The sequence below is a fragment of the Haliaeetus albicilla genome, chromosome 9 (assembly GCF_947461875.1).
Source record: "Haliaeetus albicilla chromosome 9, bHalAlb1.1, whole genome shotgun sequence".
Classification (NCBI taxonomy): Eukaryota; Metazoa; Chordata; class Aves; order Accipitriformes; family Accipitridae; genus Haliaeetus; species Haliaeetus albicilla.
Genome location: NC_091491.1, coordinates 18469843 through 18488562, shown reverse-complemented (window position 1 = coordinate 18488562; position 18720 = coordinate 18469843). Strand labels below are relative to the sequence as shown.

Below are 18720 nucleotides of genomic sequence, written 5' to 3'. Positions count from 1 at the left end.
TACAGTTTGGGGTTCTAGGAAGCTTAGTACCCCTGTATTGGAGAACTTATCTGTTGTGAGTCTCCGTTCTGTTCCAAAAATGAACAAAAAACATCACTTGTGACTAATTTAGATATGATAGCATTTAACATTCTTACTGACATCATCAGTTCCTAGTGTGTGGGAGACAGAATCCAGATGCCAAATGTTATCAGGAAATGTTTTCAGCAGCGAAGCGCTGCTCAGTGGTTAATGCTACACACACTTTTTGGTGGGTTGTCTCACGTACTGTCTGTCTTCCAGCAAAGCTGTGCTACGTCTGCGTTTTCTTGCCTTCCTGACCCTATTCTTTCTCTAACGTAGGTCAGCAACTACTAAAAATGGTATTGTATACCCACTGGGAGTGAGGGTTCCAGATTCTGCTGTGATGCTTCTGGGGCCATCTCTATGTTTTTGAGTATTATCTCCAAGTAGCTGCATTTGGCTGCAGACTTGATCATCTTAAAGCAGGGAGGTAACTGTAGGAGGATTGAAGGAGATGTAAATCAACTGCTGGACCAAGAGAAAATTGAAACAGGCTCTCAACATCTTTCTCATTAGAACCCACCATAAACTGTTCTTGGGGACTGGGAATACAACTTACAAGTTGCTGTCTTGAGCCAAAATTTGTCTGTTGCTTCTTACTGGATAAATGCAATCCATTAGTCAGAGACTGAAGAGGCTTGTTCCAGTAATAGAATTGTTTCAAACTTGTTTCTGGAACAAATTTATGTGTCTTCATATGTTGTTTCCAAGGCCCAAATCCTCTCCTCTTGCTACAGTGGAGAACTGATAGTAGTTATATTAGTTTGAGTGACAGCAAGAGGGGAATCTGCCCCTTCTACAGCATACTAATTGTGGCTATGGGGCTGGGGGACATGCTCTCCTTCCTAGGCTGAGGGTAGGAAAACAGAGTATCTTGCTGACATCACCTTGTAAAAGCCTACGGATGATACAAGGGTAAAGAGTATGTTGATTTGGTCAAAGATCCTGCCTTCCTTGCAGTGTTTACCCACTGATTCTGAGAAGGAAAGCTGGTGGATTAGGACGAATTCTAGAACATCTTGAGTTCAGATATTGTCCTGGTTTCAGCTGGGAGAGAGTTAATTGTCTTCCTAGTAGCTAGTAGAGTGCTACGTTTTGAGTTCAGTGTGAGAAGAATGTTGATAACACTGATGTTTTCAGTTGTTGCTAAGTCATGACTAAGTCAAGGATTTTTCAGCTTCTCATGCCCAGCCAGCGAGAAAGCTGGAGGGGCACAAGAAATTGGCACAGGACACAGCCAGGGCACCTGACCCAAACTGGCCAACAGGGTATTCCATACCATGGGATGTCACATCTAGTATAGAAACTTTGGGGAGTGGGGACAGGGGGATCGCTGCTCGGGGTCTAACTGGGCATTGATCAGTGGGCGGTGGGGAATTGCACTGTGCATCGTTTGTATAGCCCAATACTTTTATTATTGTTGTTGTCATTTTATTAGTGTTATCATTATTAGTGTCTTCTTTTCTGTTCTATTAAACCATTCTTATCTGAACCCACGAGTTTTACTTCTTTTCCCGATTTTCTCCCCCATTCCACTGGATGGGGGGGGTAAGTGAGTGGCTGTGTGGTGCTTAGTTGCTGGCTGGGGTTAAACCACAACAGATACAGTATTTGTAGTTTTAGGGTTTGGGTTTTTTTCTTAATAAATTGAATAAAAGCAACAGAAAGACGAGGAGTTGCATACTCTTATAGGCTTATACTGTAGCTGCACTGCACTGGTGATGTATTTAGAAAATATTCTGCCCTGCCAGTATGTTGGGAGATGGATCCTTCCTCATCAGGGGAAAAAGAACTTTGAATCATAGAGATATTACAGAGAGAGGATCATGGGTGGAGAGGGGTATAGTTTGAATACAAATTTTAAAGTTCCTTTCTTAAAAGCAGAAGACAATTTTCTGTTTGTAGATGTGCCTTAGTGTGGGAAAGGAAAATGACGTAATAGTAGTGATTTGGAGTAAAACAGTACTGTGATGCTCAGGACTCTCTGTTTGCTTGTCCTCCTATTCAGCAGCATGCTTGGTCATGCTCTGCTTTTTCCACATCACATAGAGGAAACCAAGACTTTACTTGAGCCTGGGTAATAATAGCTTCACTCACTGATGTTAGAAGTATAAATTAATAACTGGGGGGAAAAACTATTTTGCATCACGAGTCCTTTTTGGGCAAGGTAGATCTGTTCATGATGTGATGCAGCCTGCACCCTTCCTCCCCTTTGCTTGCTAATATTAAATAAAGCTGCTGCTGCTTGCTTTCTAATGGAGGATGAGGCAGTCAGCTGTGAGTCCACTGAGCAGTCCTGCATGCTTTCTTCTCTTGCTGCTAGCTCCTGGTGTGATCTTGCCTTTATGGTGGCTTAGGGATAGTGTCTGCTCTGAACTCTCTTTGCACATTGGATGATGTAGGGTTTTGTTATTTTCTCAACTGTGGAAATATCTGGAATTTTAATGTGAGAATTTTTTCTGCCTAAAACTCCTATTTCCAGATAATTAATTCTGTGACGATGCTGAAGATGTTGCTTTTTGTGTCTAGGAAAATACTGACAGGAGGCTGAATTAGATGCAAGTGTTGGGAAAAAATAAACAAAACAAAAACCCAAACAAGCAAACACACACACAAAAAAACCAAACCAAAAAAAAAAAAAAAAAAGAAAAACCACCAGCAGCCCCCCAAAAACCCCACAGCAAATTTCTTCTCTTCTTGCAGTTGTATTTTGCTTTGTTTTCAAAAGGGAGATCTAATTGTGATTATTCTAAGGAACAAGGTGGATGCTTAGTTGAGGAAGTAGCATCAATTGTGGTGAGATGAGGTTCATACTATTTCCATTCCCCTAAGAAGAGAGGAGCATAGTAGTCAAGTCAGGAAGCCATCCTCATATAGACCAAACTCAGCTCTCGCTTGGCTTTGACTGATTTCACAGGTCAGCTTTTCACATGTTCTAGCAACAGCTAGAACCAGGAGAATCAAATGTATTTTGTACACAGCCATGCCTGCAGCATTGTCACCAGGAGCAGAGAAGCCTTCTCCTCACAATTTCCAGGTCAGTTCTTCAGCTGTCATCCTTTTGGAACTGAGAAAACAAACCGATTTCTTCATCAACCCCAGTCTCTGTTACCAGTCTCAGAACCCATTGCTCAGAAAGTAACATCCTGGTAACATGCTTTGCTGCCTCCTAAAAGGCTGGATTAAACTGGAGTTGACTAAAAAGTGAAGTTGTAGATTTAGTGGTGGAGTCATCGGAACTGTGATGATCCACGACCATAGTATCTGAGTGCCAAACGTTTCTGGATTTTGGTTGCCAGTATCCAAGCCCATTCCTAAGTGACAATTCATAGCTTTGGTGATCCCAGCTACTGCAGAAAGTAATGAGAAATGATGGGTACAAGTAAAAACTTCACGTATTGTACCTACAATATTGCTTTCACCTGAGCCAAAATCTGGGAAGGCTAACATCAAAGGATGCTATTTTGTTGCTTTGGATTGGCAGTACTAATTATAATGGGAGTACTAATTCTAATACTTCTCATAATCTCTCTGCTAGTACCTTGTTTAGTTATGAATTCATCTTTTCTTTTTGTCCCTCCCATCTAATTTCAACCTGTTCATGATTAAAAGAGATCTGTGTGCACGAAGAGCATTTTTCTTTCACCTCTGAGAGAGCTTTCTAACCTTTATCAGACTGGAAATGCCATGCTGTATTGAAACAAGGCAAGCACAGTTGTGCCTGTTTCGATTGTTTTGCTGTTGACATTTTTGTGATTATGCAGTGAAGGATCTGTGCAGTTTGGTAAAGAGAATGAACTCAAACCTTTAAGGTTATTGTGAGGTTAGTAATGAAAACTCACACAGCTTAGAAAATGTGTCCTGGAACCAATTGGAGACAGTGCTGTGTACAGAGCAGTTATTCCTAAGAACAACAATTTCCAGTTCAAAAAAGCTCAGACTGTATTTACAGCAAAGGGATACTGGAGTCAAGGGGATTGTTTTAGTTCTGATACACTTTGATGACATTTGCTACAGTTTTAGCAGGAAAGATAAGCAGACGCCAGGAACATAGTCTAGAAACGGTAGTTTCCTGCCTTCAGTAGAATTGCACCTGCTGAGTTCAGAAAGGGACTCAAGAGGGGAAAAAAGTCCCATTTTTGGAGGCTGTCCTTTGCATTTGCGTTTGAAAGGAAAGAAGGCAGACAGAAATGTCATTAATCAAGGTACGAGGAAACAGGACTGTAGAGATTTATATACATCATCTGCATGTATAATGGCTCTGTCAGCTGCATGACAGCCTCTGTGAAGGGTATCTCTGTCACGTATCTAACATGGTGGAATTTAGAGCTCTACAAGGCTGAGGCAGGTGAAGGTGGGGAGGTTGCTACAGGGTGATGTAGGTCCCCGTTTCTCTCGTCCTTTGGTTTTGTTCTGATCACTGCAGAACTGGAAGAAGGGGAGAACAGAGGGTCAACACTGTTGATAGTTTGTGAGTAGAAGGGGCATACCTGATTGGCTAAAGAGTATCCTCTTTGCATTTGTCTGCCATTGTCCTGTATAGGACTGCAGTTGCTAGCAGTGCTGGATATCTCTGGCAAGAGTAAGGGATGAGGTTTGTTAATCATTTTGCTTTTCTAGGCTGTCACAGAGGCGCTGCATTGCGGCTTCACCCCCTAAGTCAGGCTGATACTGTATGTTGCAGTTTAGCCATACACTCTGAATGCAGTATGCCAAATACCAAATGTATGCATGTGGAATATCCATCATTGCTGCACCCACATGGCCTTGTGGACTTAAAATGCATCCTAAATTTTTTCACGAATTTTGCAGCATGCTAAAATTCCATGATCCCCAGCATGTGCTATGTGCCTCACTCACTGATTTTAATCACTAGAACAATCCTCTTTTAAAGCTCCTTTAGAATATATCAGCAATACTCTCACTATTCTCTTCTGTCCCTGAACTCTGGATTTTACAGAAATTGAGAAGGAGTAGACCAGTATCTTCTATGATTGCTCCTGGGGAAAAATCTGGAGAAGTGAATGTTAAGGAGAGCCACTTCAGACCAGCCATGGTGTGCATGGCAGTACAGCATGCAATATGCACTTTGCCCTGCTGTTTTTTTCCTCCTGTTAGTCTCTCCAGGTCATTCTTTACACACTCCGTACTTGTCAGATAAAATAAATGGTTTTGGTGCTGAGAGCACTGGTCACTATCAAAGCAGAAATAGATGGCTTTCCAGGCTGGATAGACATCTTCTGGGAATTTGTTTTAGAGGGGGTTTGTTGGTTTTTTTCATATTGGAGGAAGAAATTTATATCTTTTGACAGTAGTCTCCTGGGGGACTCTTTCCTTTATTGATACTTCAGTGTTGTCCTTTGATGTAATAATCCTGCATTGCATAATCTGTCACTCAGAAATGATGAAGTTGGGCTTCTGGTGCAGGGGAATACCACCAGTGCTGAAAATAATTATTTAAATCTACAAGACAGAGACAACAGCTATGCCTTAACTTAAAGGAAGATGCTACTGCACAGAACCGTTCATGATGACATCCAGGCTATGTCATCAGCCATTAAAGTACACAGATACTCAAAAGTAGCCCTTTCATTGCATATTTTTTTTTAATGTACCTCAACCATATCCTGCTCTATAGCAGTTTTCTCTTTGGGGAAAATAATCTGTTTGTAAATATGGGGGGATTCTTTTGGTTTTCCTTGGAACTTTATTTGAAAATGGAATAAAGGTACTAAGATTACCAGCCCATAGGATTTGAGCCTGGAGAATTTGTGTTGCTTTGTTCAAAAGATCAAATTTTGAAATATGAGAGTAAAGCTCATAGGCAAAAAAGGGCTGCAAAGAGAGACAAATCAGCTTGGTTAAATTGTCAGGGAAAGGAGAACTGGACACTTAGATTCATCATCCTAAGTGAACATGCATCAGGTATAAGACCTTTTGAAAATAAGGTTATTTAAATTTCACTTCTAAATTGGCAAGTTGTTACTGGAATAATTCCTTCGCCATTTGCTTTAGTTCTGAGGAACAGAGATTTTTAGACACTGAAGGACCAAATCATTGTGTTACTAGTAAACCACAGCACATCCTTCAGTGCATTTGAGGATAAAGGTAATTTTATGCATTGAGCACTTTTGAAAGCTAGGTGGCATGGAGCTTGGGTTCATTGTTTCTTTTCCTCAGCCCCTTAGTAAGATACAGTCTAGCTGGAGAAATGTTTTGAAAACTAGAACGTGTTTCTGGAATTGTGAGCCTGGAGTCTGGAGCAAGTTATTTGTATTTTAGCTGCTTTGGAAAAGCTAAGGGTTGGGAAATAGTAAATGTACCATTTCTGTTCAGAAACAAAGCATTTTCCTATTCTTGTTGGTGGCATATGGGATCTAAATAAGAAACAATTTATAAATGGAAACAATAAAAACGGCACTGTGGAATTAAATGTTTTAAATTTTGGCTAATCACAGGAAAGGTCAAATTTGACCTATCTGCCTTTAAAGTGAAAGGATTATTATGTTTGTTGTATAAGTTCAAACAATTGATAAAGAATTGCAGGTTTGTTGACCAGTGCTGTGCACTAGAACACGTGAACAGAGTTGCTCGGGAAGGCATTGTCCTTGTTTTAGCCTGTTTTGATTTTGCAAGTTACAGCAGTAATGTCAAATTTGCAAAGATTATTTTGACTGCTTCGGCTATCTCTCTCTCTAGAATAATGTCCGTTTTCTGACACGTGCCTTAGAGCTGCGTTTGACTGTATGCTGTATGTACTGGTAAAAAGAGAGATAGGTTTGCTTTAGGTAATGTGACTTCTGAAAAGGCTTTATCTTCTCTTACCTTTTTAAGAGACCTTGTTCAGTTTGGTCACTGCTAATCATCAATGCTCTTCTCTTAGTTAGTATTGAGATTATGTTGTTGATAGACTTTTGCCACTTAATTTTACTATCTCCAGCTGGGGATGGGTTCAACTTTTAAATCGGTCTCCAAAGCTTCCAAAATATTCTGTGTTGCATCCAATGATATGTAAGTGGTAATGTGTCATTTTGAATTCACAGTTCAAAATGCACACTTAGCATCTCAGGCCCATGATTTGCTGAAATGCTGATCTTACCAATTCTGCTATTCTTATTTCCTTGTTGAAGCCTACAGTAAACAACCGAAGTAATGAATTTAACTATTAAAGGCACCCTGACCAATGTGACCTTGCCAGAATGCTTTCTCCTTTTAAAGGCTTTGAATTGAATACTTGATGTATTCCAAGAGGAATAATATTTTCCTTGGAAGGAGTTTTCTTGCTGTAGGGTGAGATTGCATCTGATGTGTTCAGCTATAATTTGGACCTGGAGCTGAATGTTGTGAAAACTTTCTGAAATAAGTCATCTTCTTACACTAGTTTCCTAGGAAACTTAAAATTATTGAATGTAAAGTCTCTCTTTTTTTTTTTTTTTCTATGACATTTGAAAATCTATTGAGGTGAATCAATCAACAGGTTCAGTATTTTGAGCTTAATTCTTTAAATTTGATTTGCAGTAATGTATCATATCTGCAACCTCAGATTCCCAGGGAGCAAATACTTCACAGTGGGCAGCTCTTTTCCTACTACAGATGAACAGTATCAAAAGTATAAGGCTGTAAGGCCTGTCCTTGAGTTCTTAGATATATTTCCTAAGAATATTGCTGTCTGTGTACAGCTTGAAATTATTTTGGTGCAGACTCTTTCACTTTCATGTATATCACTGCCAGGGAAGTCTGGAGGCTCTGGGGAGGACAGGTAGTGAGGGCTGACTGGTGTGGGGAATACTGTTGGAGCTGGTGTGAAGCACACTGCCAGCCATGCAATGAGGGCAAGAGGCTGCACCATCCTCTCATCCAGGTCACCTCTGTGCTCCAGCCTTCTTCTTCCATTGGTTTGTAGTGCTGTAGGTCTTCAACACAGGTGACATAGCAGTACTGGATATTAAAACCAGTCAGTCCTGGACTCTAGCAGCAAATTTTACGCTCAGAGATCTGTAAATATGCAATGTCTGAGTGAGTTTAAAATTTCCACCTTGTGCCTGTCCATGAGGTCCCTCTGAACTGAGCTAATGTGGGACCCTCCTATTCTGCACCCATCTTCCAGTGGAGATGCTCTTGTGTCTTTGTCTACTCAGAATCTAAAGACTGGATTAGACTTGGCCATGTTCAGCATCTCTCCTGTAGCTTGCTTAGAGCTGATCTCCCACATATCTTCTGAATAACACCAAAGAAGAATCACCCTGACTAACTTAGAGCCTGACTTTGCCTTCTTTGTTTGTGTAGTATTGTGTGATTCAAACATGTATGCTGCAAAAAGCCTGATCCCTTAGCTAACACAGGAATTGTTAAATAATATTAATCCTTGATTTCCTGTTTTTCCTTCAGAAATATTTGGTAGCTTGATCTCGGGGATTTTCTTAGAACTCAGATTAAAATATAAATAGGGACAGAGGGATTTCCTAAAGGTAAAGCAGTTTTACCAGTATTTTTAATGAAAAGCCTGTAGCCCCAGCATGAAACCAGAAGGTCTGCTGTGCTACATAAAGACTGGTCATTCAAAATAATGTCAACAAAACAATCTTGCCCCTTGAGACTTACACTTTATAATGCACAAGAGCAATTGAAAGTCTTCTCATGGCATTCATTTTTAATTACTTCTGTGTTACAAGGTCATAGATATAAGCCACTTGTCAGCCTGGATAGCTTCACGACGATAAAGACTAGATTTATAGCATTATGCAGAATTCTGGGAAAAAACAAAGGTCACATTTTTCGAATTTAAGTGTTCGACGTTAACCTCTTAAATCCATCTTCAGACGCTTATACAAACAGCCTGCTTTTCAGAAGTGCCAAGCAGTGGGTCTTTGTGCTGACTTTGCTGGAAACAGTATGTGCCCAGTTCATTTGTATTACACATTTTATCAGTTAGCTAGCTATAGGCTTGCAGGCCTCCATTTCAGGTTCTGGTGTTAGTTTTGTCTTAACAAAAGGTGGCTTCATTGTCAAAGGTCTTAAATTATTATCAAGACAATTCTTCACTCTTAATCATTCAAGTTATAGTGCTGATTACTGCATTATAAGAAAGACCCATGTCTTTTTTTTTCCTGCTCCAGGTTTGACTGTCATGAAAAGAGCATAAGAAAATTGATATTTCCATGCAAAGTTGGCATGACTGGGTGCAACATTTTAAAGACTTTTGTGACATGAATTGTTTTACTTCATAGGGACAAGTCTTCATAAAAATGGCCTTAACCATTCTTTATGGCATGGTCTTTTCCAGGCCAGTAGCGTTTGTTTCTAGACTGTCACTTAAGACTGAAGAAAACCGTATGCTTTTTGACAACAAAATCTTTAGCAAAGAATTGGCTTCTGAGCTCTTGGTCTTCTGAGGGTGTACTTGGATGTAAAGACATAATAAAAGCACAGATCTTTGGAAATATAAATCAACCCAAAATTCCTACACCATGTTTATATTTTTTTCCTTTGTTTAATAAAGCAATAAGTACAAGAAAGGAGGCACTACAAGAGCCTGTGATAGTTTGGGTTTCTAACACTCTCCTGTGAGTGCTCTTACGAAGTTGTTTGAGGCAAAGCAAACATCACAGCTAAATCAATATAATTATAACAGACAAGGGCAGCGCGAGATTTGGGAGATAACAGCATTTGCATTAAGAAAACTCCAATTAAGTCCCTGGAAAGTAGCTGCAGAGGTAGGAGGAATAACAATTCCTGAGAGAATATAAGGAAAGATTTTTCTATTCAAGGTCTTCATTTGAGGACTGGTGATGACTAGAAGAATTGGTTATGTCTGAATTGTTTGAGGCTTTTTTGTTTGCTTTCTGGAGGAAAAAAAAAGATTAAAACACAGAGTTTGAGAATGAACCAGGGCTTTGTTTCAGGTGAACTCAGGTTAAGTAACGGCAGAACCGTAAGACTCAGTAGCAGTAAGATAGTGTGGCTCCTTTGTTTGTACCTACAGGCAAGTTTCATATACTTGTGCAAGCAAAATTGAGAGAAGCCCAAAGGTGACCTTTAGGAGTAATGCTATGTGTAACTGTGCACTGAAGTAGTGGCAGGTGTTGAGATCATATAGGGGAATCTGTGGGAATAATCTTTTAAGAAAACAGTGTGTCTTTTTTTGCCAGATTGCTGATCTTCCAACTTGTGGGATGTGCCTATAAGGTTTTGAAAAGCTCTAGCAGATGCTTTCCTAAAAATAAATAAATAAATAAAAGCCTGAAATCTTATTGACAAAGCCCTTTCAAATTCATGTTCGTCAGGCTTGTCAGCTGCACTAACACTCTTTGATGTTGCTTTTACCTCCTATGTTTGCTGTAGTAGGTGTTGTCCACTCTAAATAATGATTGTTCTGATTTCCTGGCTCATTTGCTTGAATTTCCTCAGTTGTTGTTGCACTTTTAGGTAAGAATGGGTGGATGTGGGGACATGGACATGGTATTTTCATCTCTGCAGGTGAGTTAAAAGCTCCTTCAAGGTTACTGCTGATCTGAATTGACTGGTCACGCTCTACCAGACAGTATCAGATATGTCATTTCCCAGCCAGCTGCCTTCCAGTATTTTGGGAGGCAGTTGCCTGATGAAGGGGCAGCTTTGTTGTTGTTTTTCACTTCGGTAGAGGGGAATTTGGTCTGGGTTTGATTTTTACTTCAAGGCATAGCAGGCACAGGCCTAAGCAGCAGAGTTAAATGGACAGGTAAAAATTCAGCTTGAGTTTGGAATGTCAGTGTTTATTACCTGTTAGAAACAGAAACGCAACCATTTTAGTCTTCCACAGAGGAAACTTTTGAAAAATTATGATGGATGGTTTCATCTACACACACCCTCTCACCCAACTCCTTTAAGTAGCAGCTACATCAATGAATAAGAGTTGTTGTCAGGGCAGCAAATGACGTGCCAGATATTCCAACCAGTACATTCTACCAAGGATATGGTAAAGAATGTGCTTGGATGCTAGAAGGGATTTGTCTGCTAGTTTCAATTGCTACAATTGATTTAATGTTTAGATTGTGACAGGGTTTAAAGGACTGAACTAGAATTGGCCCCATCATGTTCAACATTGTCCAGACATAAAGTAAATAGCATTTCCAAAGACGTCCATCTGAAAAATGAGAGCAAACACGTTGGTATGGATGAGTAATCAGACCTGAGCAAATAAACATGAACACATAGAGTAGGACGACATGCCTGCTTTTTTCCAAATCAGTAGGTGTGACAGGAACATGGCCAGTGAATTAATAGTTTGTATGCAGTATAACAGAGGGGCTTTTCAACAAAGAATCAGACTTTGGATCAAAAAAGTACATCTATGTGATTTCCTATCTGTTTTTCCCATCATGTCCGCTCTTCAAATCTAGTTAAACTGCTCCCCTCTTCTCTCCCACTCCTAACAAAAAAGCAATGAAGGGACTGGGGGCAGCTCTCTGCCACATGTCTGCCAAGGCAAAGCAGACCAAGCTGCAAGTGCATAGCAAGTGGTAACTTGGGAGTCAGAGCTGCAGAGCCATTCATAATTTGCATCTCTCTTCCCCATAATTATCTCCACTACCCGAGAGAGCGGAGAACTCCCTTAAGCCTCCCTGCAAGTCATTTAGATTCTAATTGGGATTTAAAAACTCTTGAAACCTGAGTGGTGGCTCAGTGCATTATTTCTGATGAATGTTACCCTGGGTGATGCGCTTTCCAGTGAAGAAGTGTCCTTTTTGGTTTTGTTTTGAGCATGGATTTGCTCTTTGCCTCAGCTAATTAGGAACTGGTTTCATTCACAACACAACAGCAATTCCATTTGTGGCATTGTACCAAAATGTTAATTTAATTTTGTTATGTTGAATCCTTTCCCTTCTTAATGTTTCTTTAAAATGGAGGCAATGAAGTTTGCTTTCTCCACTTGAATATTTTCTGCCTCTCCTCCCCATTCTGTATTCTTTTTTTTTCCTCAAAGATTCACTGAACACAGTTTCATTGCCTGCTCAGAAATTTCATCATGAGGACCTTAGCTCTCTAAGGCTTGGCTTTGCAGGCCCATGCCCTTGGTTGGTTTTTTTGGTTGGTTGGTGGGGTTTTTTCCCCCTCATGAAGCTCATACTAACTGGTCATTATTCCCTTGTTGCTAATTCCCTGCTAGACTTCCCTCTTCCTGTTAAACTGGCCCACAACCATAAGCAGAATGATGTGAGAGGGTTCATCAGCACAGTAAAGAGCTGGAGAATTGCACTGCTGGGGCAGAAGTGGGATGACATCACTCTGATGGATTTTACTCTGGCAGCTGCATAGGGACCTCCGTATATCAAACAGCTGATAAATGAAGCACGTAATTCAGAACAGGACTAATGGAGTCTGCAGCACTACTGTGGCAGCTATTTCTAAGGGTGATGAGGGTTTAGCAATTCAGAATGGGTGAAGAGGAGGGTAGAGGGGCTCTTTTTACCTGGGCAATGTAGTCTGGGTTTGGTTTCCCCACCCCAGGCACCCCTTCCATTTGTTTATCATCTTAAATCTCTTGAACTGCTCCCTTCACCAGCTGCAATGCACTTTCCTGTGGGCACTGCACACAACCACAGCAATCTCTGCTCAGTGAGGCAGAGGGAATGATGTTGTTAGCTCTGAATTAATTTGCTCTGTGAGTGTAAATCAGGCTTCTGCTGTTATTTTGGTGAATTATTTTAAATGTAAATGCTACAGAGACAAATTAAATGTGTGGCTATGGTACTGAAAAAGCACACTTGAAAGAGCAATACTTCAAATACACAAAAGTTGTTCCCTTTTTCATTAATATAATGTGCTTTTAATAAACTATGGATGCTCTTGGCTTTCAAAGCTGTCTGTAATCATCATGGATTCCTGTCCCAGCCTTACTCCTAAAAGCTGTAGGCTGTAAGTCAAGTGAAAACAGATAAGCAAAATTTTGGGGAAGCTGCCTCTAGCCCATTTCCCTTCAGTCCTGGGTCATTGTTCAGGCTTCTGACCCAGGCACATTGTTGGACCTCCTTGCTAACAGGGAGCTACTGGGGTTTATTCTGAGACATAAACCTATGTGACTTTGAGAGATCTTTGTTAAGAGGCTGTGCTAGATTTGGGGCTCCAGTGCCCAGCTGTTCTGAGGAAAGTGTTCTAGAAATTTATTTTGTGTTTCTCCAGTGAGAGGGTGGGATTTTTTTTTTTTTTTGGTGGTGGTAGTTTGTTTTGTTTGGTTTGTGGTTTTTCTTTTTGCCAACAACAACTTGTGTTCACTGATTCCTGGCACTTGGAATGTATGAAGCAGGTCCATCCTTTGAGAGAGGAGAGGAGCTCAGACATGGCGAACAGTGTCACCTGTACTAGGTGACACTATTCTTAACGGAATTCTGGACTATGGCTGCAACTACCATTGTCGTGGTTAATACTTCTTTTCAGTCTGTGACCTTCAGTAGATCATCTAAGCCCAACTTCTTTTGTTTTCCCACCAGTTAGATGAACAACACAAGGTTTATCTCATTTTTTCCCTCCCTGCCATCTTCTGTTGGTTATTAAGATCAAGACTGTCCCAGTGTAGCCCAGCTGTTTTGTTCTCCAGTGTCAAATAGGCTTGACTGTGGCTTCCAAGAGTAAACATCCTACTATAAGCTGCCTGTATGCCTTTCAAATTATCCAAACCTAACCTATAAGTGGGATGCAGCTGGCAGGCCACTAGCAGGGGTGGCTATGAGCTGTAGAGCTGTGGTTTATATTGTGGCCATTGCATGGCTTGTCTCTCACTGTGGGCACAGAGTGCTCTTCTGCATGAAACCACAGAGCTGATAACAGCTCCAATGGCTTTCTGATGAGATGGAGAGCTCTGTAACTGTGTAGAAGTACCTCTCAGGGTTCCTTGGCATCAACCCTTTACATGGTCCCCTTCAGCAAGGTGGGGGCACAAGCAGAGCCCAGTCAGAACCCTTCCCACTGCTGACAGCTTATGCCTGCATCCCAAAGCCTGTAGGAAGGTGTAAGGGTGAAGCCATATACCTTCTTCTTCTGCAAACTTTTTTATCAAGCTTTATTTGATTTTTATAGAATTCTTCCCCTTTGTTTTTGTGACTGTTCTTGAATGTAGCCTGTCTCAGTGCTGTCTGCTCAGGCACTTGAATGTAGACCACCTGTGCCAGTCACTGTCTTCAGTGCCATTTTTTGTATGACTTTTACTGCTTCATATCTTCAAGATATTTCTTCATGGAGTTGTGCTCTTGACACCTTATTTTCTATTCAGATGCATAAAAAAAGGGTTTGTGTGGCATTATTTCATGAGCTACTATTGCTAGAATTATCAACCTGCTTTTGTACTTTAATGACCTAAATCCCAAGCTTGGGCTTGGACTAACAACAGTATAAAGCAGAGTTTTAATACTTGCACAGAAGGTTGTAGTACTGAATGTTGGTGACAACTCCTCCCTGTGTTCCTATATATGGGATTTGTTGCCATATTTAGTGAAATTTATCAGGACAGCCATATAAAATATGGAGAAATCTGCTTGAGCTAATTGGTTGCTTGGCATTATTTTTTGACAGAACATTGTTCTTCGGTGTTGCCTGGTTGCCAGGGAGAGATCAGATAAGTGGTTTCAGAGATTCACGGAGAGGCCAGCTGTGACCGTACCAGTGGATTTCGGTGTTAAAAATTGAGATGAGCATTTGTGGGGCAGGAATGAGGCATCCAAGTCAACTACTGTGCAGCTTAATAGCTGCCTGTCCAACTAGGACTGTGCTGTTGAGGAAGCTGATAGACTATTTGAGCAATCTCTGCTAACTTGTCTTTAAAGATTTTTGTATAGTGCTTGCTTCTTTTCTACATGACCTAGTTTATGCTGTGCATGTTGAGTCACTACCTACATTAAAAGTCTTCATTCTCCTACTTCCTTGATGGATTTCTAGTGCATTGGTTCACCATTCTAGACCACTGTTTTATTTATTTATTTGTAATCATGTCTCCCATGTAAGCTGCTTCAGAGCAAATTCTTATTTTTCATTAGTTTTATTCTTCCCTTGAACATTATTTAATTTGGGAAAACATATAATGGCTATCCTGGGCCATTCTTCCTCAAGGATTGAGAACTTTTGTATGACTATGAACTGCATTTTTTGGTGAAATATGTCCATGAGGACTTTTCTGCCAGGAAAGGTAATCCAAAATGCAGTAGGAGGTTTTGATACTGCAGAAAATTGATGAGCTTGGTAAGATCAGAGAAGAAAAACATATCTCTGGTAAAAGCAAACACAGCTTTCAAGGCACTTAGCAGAGGTATAGAAGCATTTTAAGTCATACAGATAAATATCTCCCTGGAGCTTTTGCTTTTTCATCTAAGCACAGAATGGAGAACAAATTGGAAAACATGGGAGGCAAAACCAAAAGCTTTAAAGATGTCAATGAACATTTTTTAAGCTGAAAATTACTTTTAGCAGTGAAAATAGCAGAAGATGCATAAGGCAAAAGCAATGAAGCTGTGCATAAAATAAGGGAAAATGAGATCAGAGGGATGCAAAGGAAGTTTTGAATTAAGTGACTGCTAACTCCCTTTTTATAAATTATTTATTTGTTCTTGAAAAACACTTCTAATTTGTTTTTGTTGCTGTACTAATACACTGAAAATTGTTCATTACTATCAGACAAATGTTCTTCAGACAGTCTATGAGCAAGATGTGATAATTTAATGCTCTTTAAAAGAAATAAATTTAAGTGCAAACCATGGTAATTCTGCATAAAATGATAACATCAGTGGCATTCTAGCTGGTTTTGAGTTTTGTAGTAATGGGCTAGGTCTTAGCCGCAGAATTGCTTTATATGCATTCTATACTACTGGCATGTATTCGGTAGAGGACTTCTGTATATTAATGATATGATGTGTCAGAGCAAAGCTATGAAAATGCTTGATTTTTTGTGAAATGTCACTTAAAACTGAATGGTTGGGTAGTTACACACTTTCACACAAAATTCTGCTTTAATCATAAGCTCATATGCACCTCCATGTCCTGAACTGCCATCAATATTGGGTGGAGTTCCAGGTTTAGACAATAAATATGTCCTTGCTATGCTGTGCGTATTTATTGAATTCAAAGCATAAACAATCAAGTATTTAGTTCAAAAATAGCTCATACTCCATTTGTTCTGATGTCAAGTTACTGCACTGAACTGATACCTGCTACACTGAATTTATACCTCACCATGTTATTAGAAGTAATCAAGTGATGTGGCCTTAACAAAACATCACATGTAATGAAAACATTGACGAGGATGATCTTTGGAGGTCTTGCTGTAACCTCTGACAGCACCTTATTTTCTATTACTAGGGAGCTTTGCTTCCAGGTAATAATAAACTAACGAACCCTTAGGCACTTTTTCTTGGCCCATTGACAAAATTGGGTTCATAAGATGCAGTTGCATTATGAAGTGAAATGAAGGCTCAGGAACAGGCTTATGTGTTCCAGATTCTGACTGGTGCTTTTCCTATCCAAGCTGCACAAGATCAAGCTAAAGGTTTGGGTTTTTTTCACCTGTTCTGCAAAAAGTTTCAGTGTGACATCATGTGTAACTTGGACAGCCAAGTCTGTCACCAGGAGTGCCAATATAAATATCTGTGTTTTCACTTCATTCAGTTCTCCTACTGTAGCTGTGTCAAGTCCATTAAGCTAAAATTACTAGTTATATCAGCTGTTGTTCTCTGCATCGTGATTGTGTTAGATACTTACTTGCATAGAAATCTTTGTGAAGCCCTCCTCTTTATCATGGCAACTGCAGTTGCTAATCCAGGTGAATATGCCAGCAAATATTTTCTTTAATCACTGTCAGTTTTCACAGATTTTGAGAACAGAATGTTTATGGTCAGTAGCCTATACAGGTATGGGATGAATGAATGATTGGTCAACATGCCACTGAAGGGTATTTGCTAATACCTTGAGGAGACCTCAGGAAAAGGTTCCTGCCTATGAAACAGATGAAGCGCCATTTTCTTCTGTGCAAGGAGTATAAATGCCATATTTGTATTTCTCTCAGGCTTATCTTCTATCTTGAGACTTCAATGCTTGTTCTAGCTACAGACAGCTAACTCTCCATTATCTGTAGCTTATTAAGGGCTGGGCTGAGCAGAATGGCCCTTTTGTGGTAATAATGGATATTTCTGTAGCAAACACTCTTTTAGGCAGCAAAAAGGGTTCCCAAATTAAATAGATGTGTGGACAAAGAGGAAGGTGAATGTTTTTCCCAAAGGCTGAGACTTTCCTTGGTCTGATAAAATTTGGTAAATCATAATCATCAAGGTATGAATTGGCAGACATGAGCTTGTTACCTAGTCAAGTTTCCTGTCAACACAGCAACGTCACAATGAAATCATGTTTGCATCTTTGCCCTGTGCCTTTTTTCAGAGCCTGTTTTCTTATTTCTACTTGATCTTTTCTTTGCAACATGCAGCAGTTGTTGAATTTTTTAAAATCATACTTTCCAGTCTAGAAAAGACACAATCATTTATAGTAACAAAACACAAATGGAGAAAAACTATGTGAAAAATGGGCATGCACCAGGCTGGAATTGTGCCCTGCAATTGCCTATATAGTTTCCTTGTGGTGTTTTCCTTTATGCTATGTTATAGTGTCCCTCACTGCAGCCAAGCTCATATAATTGATGCAGTGCTGCTGAGGATCTTGTGGTCTATATCAATTTGTTGTTTTTGTTGTTGCAGTGATTGCTGATGGGCCACTGGATAAGACAGCTCTAGCAGATGATGTGGGAAGTGAGGAGGACCTGTATGAGGACTTCCGGAGCTCCAACCACCGCTACGGCCACCCTGGGGGAGGCGGAGAGCAGCTTGCCATCAATGAGGTATTGCACTGGGTGGTTTCTGACAGACAGGATAGGGAAGGATGTTGGTTCTTGTTGTGAACCCTAAGAAAGGTCAATAACCAAACCAATAATGGCAAACTGGATGGGGCTTCAAATGTCATTTACTGTGTGTACCATTTACAACTGAGTAATGACAGGGTCTGGGCCTTCTGTCAGGGCATTGTCCCTAATGGTAGAGGACGACAATGTAAGGTAATGCAGAACCACAGGTGCTAGGCAGGTAACCCTCCTCTTAGGTGTTTTTGGGCAGGAAGTTTAAAACCATTAACGAGCAGCCCGCAGGGCTGGTGTGAGACTTGAAGTGTGATATACTGAAGGCATAAAGGAAATGTTGAAAAAAAACCTGCTTTACAGACTTCTTTATTGGTAGTTGAGAAGGGTGCAAAGTTTAATGTAGGCCTGGCCTTCACTGCTTCTTCCTGTTCCCCAGTAAACTCACTCTAGGGATGTGAAAGACATGCTTTTTTAGTCAGTGCTTTTAGCTGTTTTCTTTTATGATGCTGACACCGGTAAACTTGAGATCAGCAATTTAAAAATGTACTACTTAATTTAACTGATGTGATAAGCAACATATTAACAGGATTTAAGATGGTTTTTCTGCAAAAATACAATAGCTTTGTCTAATGCGTTAGAACTGGCATCCTATTACGGAATGCTTTTTTTGGTGGGGTGAACTAATAAGCTTTTTCTTTGGAAGAGTGGAGCACACTCACCATATAAGTGATATCTCTTGCACTCTTACACCTTCTTTCTCTCTTTGCTATACTCCATTACCTTTACATGACCTTCAT

At 40.2% G+C, this 18720-nt stretch overlaps 1 protein-coding gene across 1 annotated transcript in view; it reads left to right on the top strand.

The window, feature by feature from the left end:
* ARHGEF4 (Rho guanine nucleotide exchange factor 4) overlaps positions 1-18720 on the top strand; it is a 191203-nt gene that overhangs the window by 124788 nt on the left and 47695 nt on the right. The window contains 1 exon segment of the mRNA XM_069791974.1: positions 17769-17908. Within this exon segment, the coding sequence (XP_069648075.1) occupies positions 17769-17908 (140 nt within the window).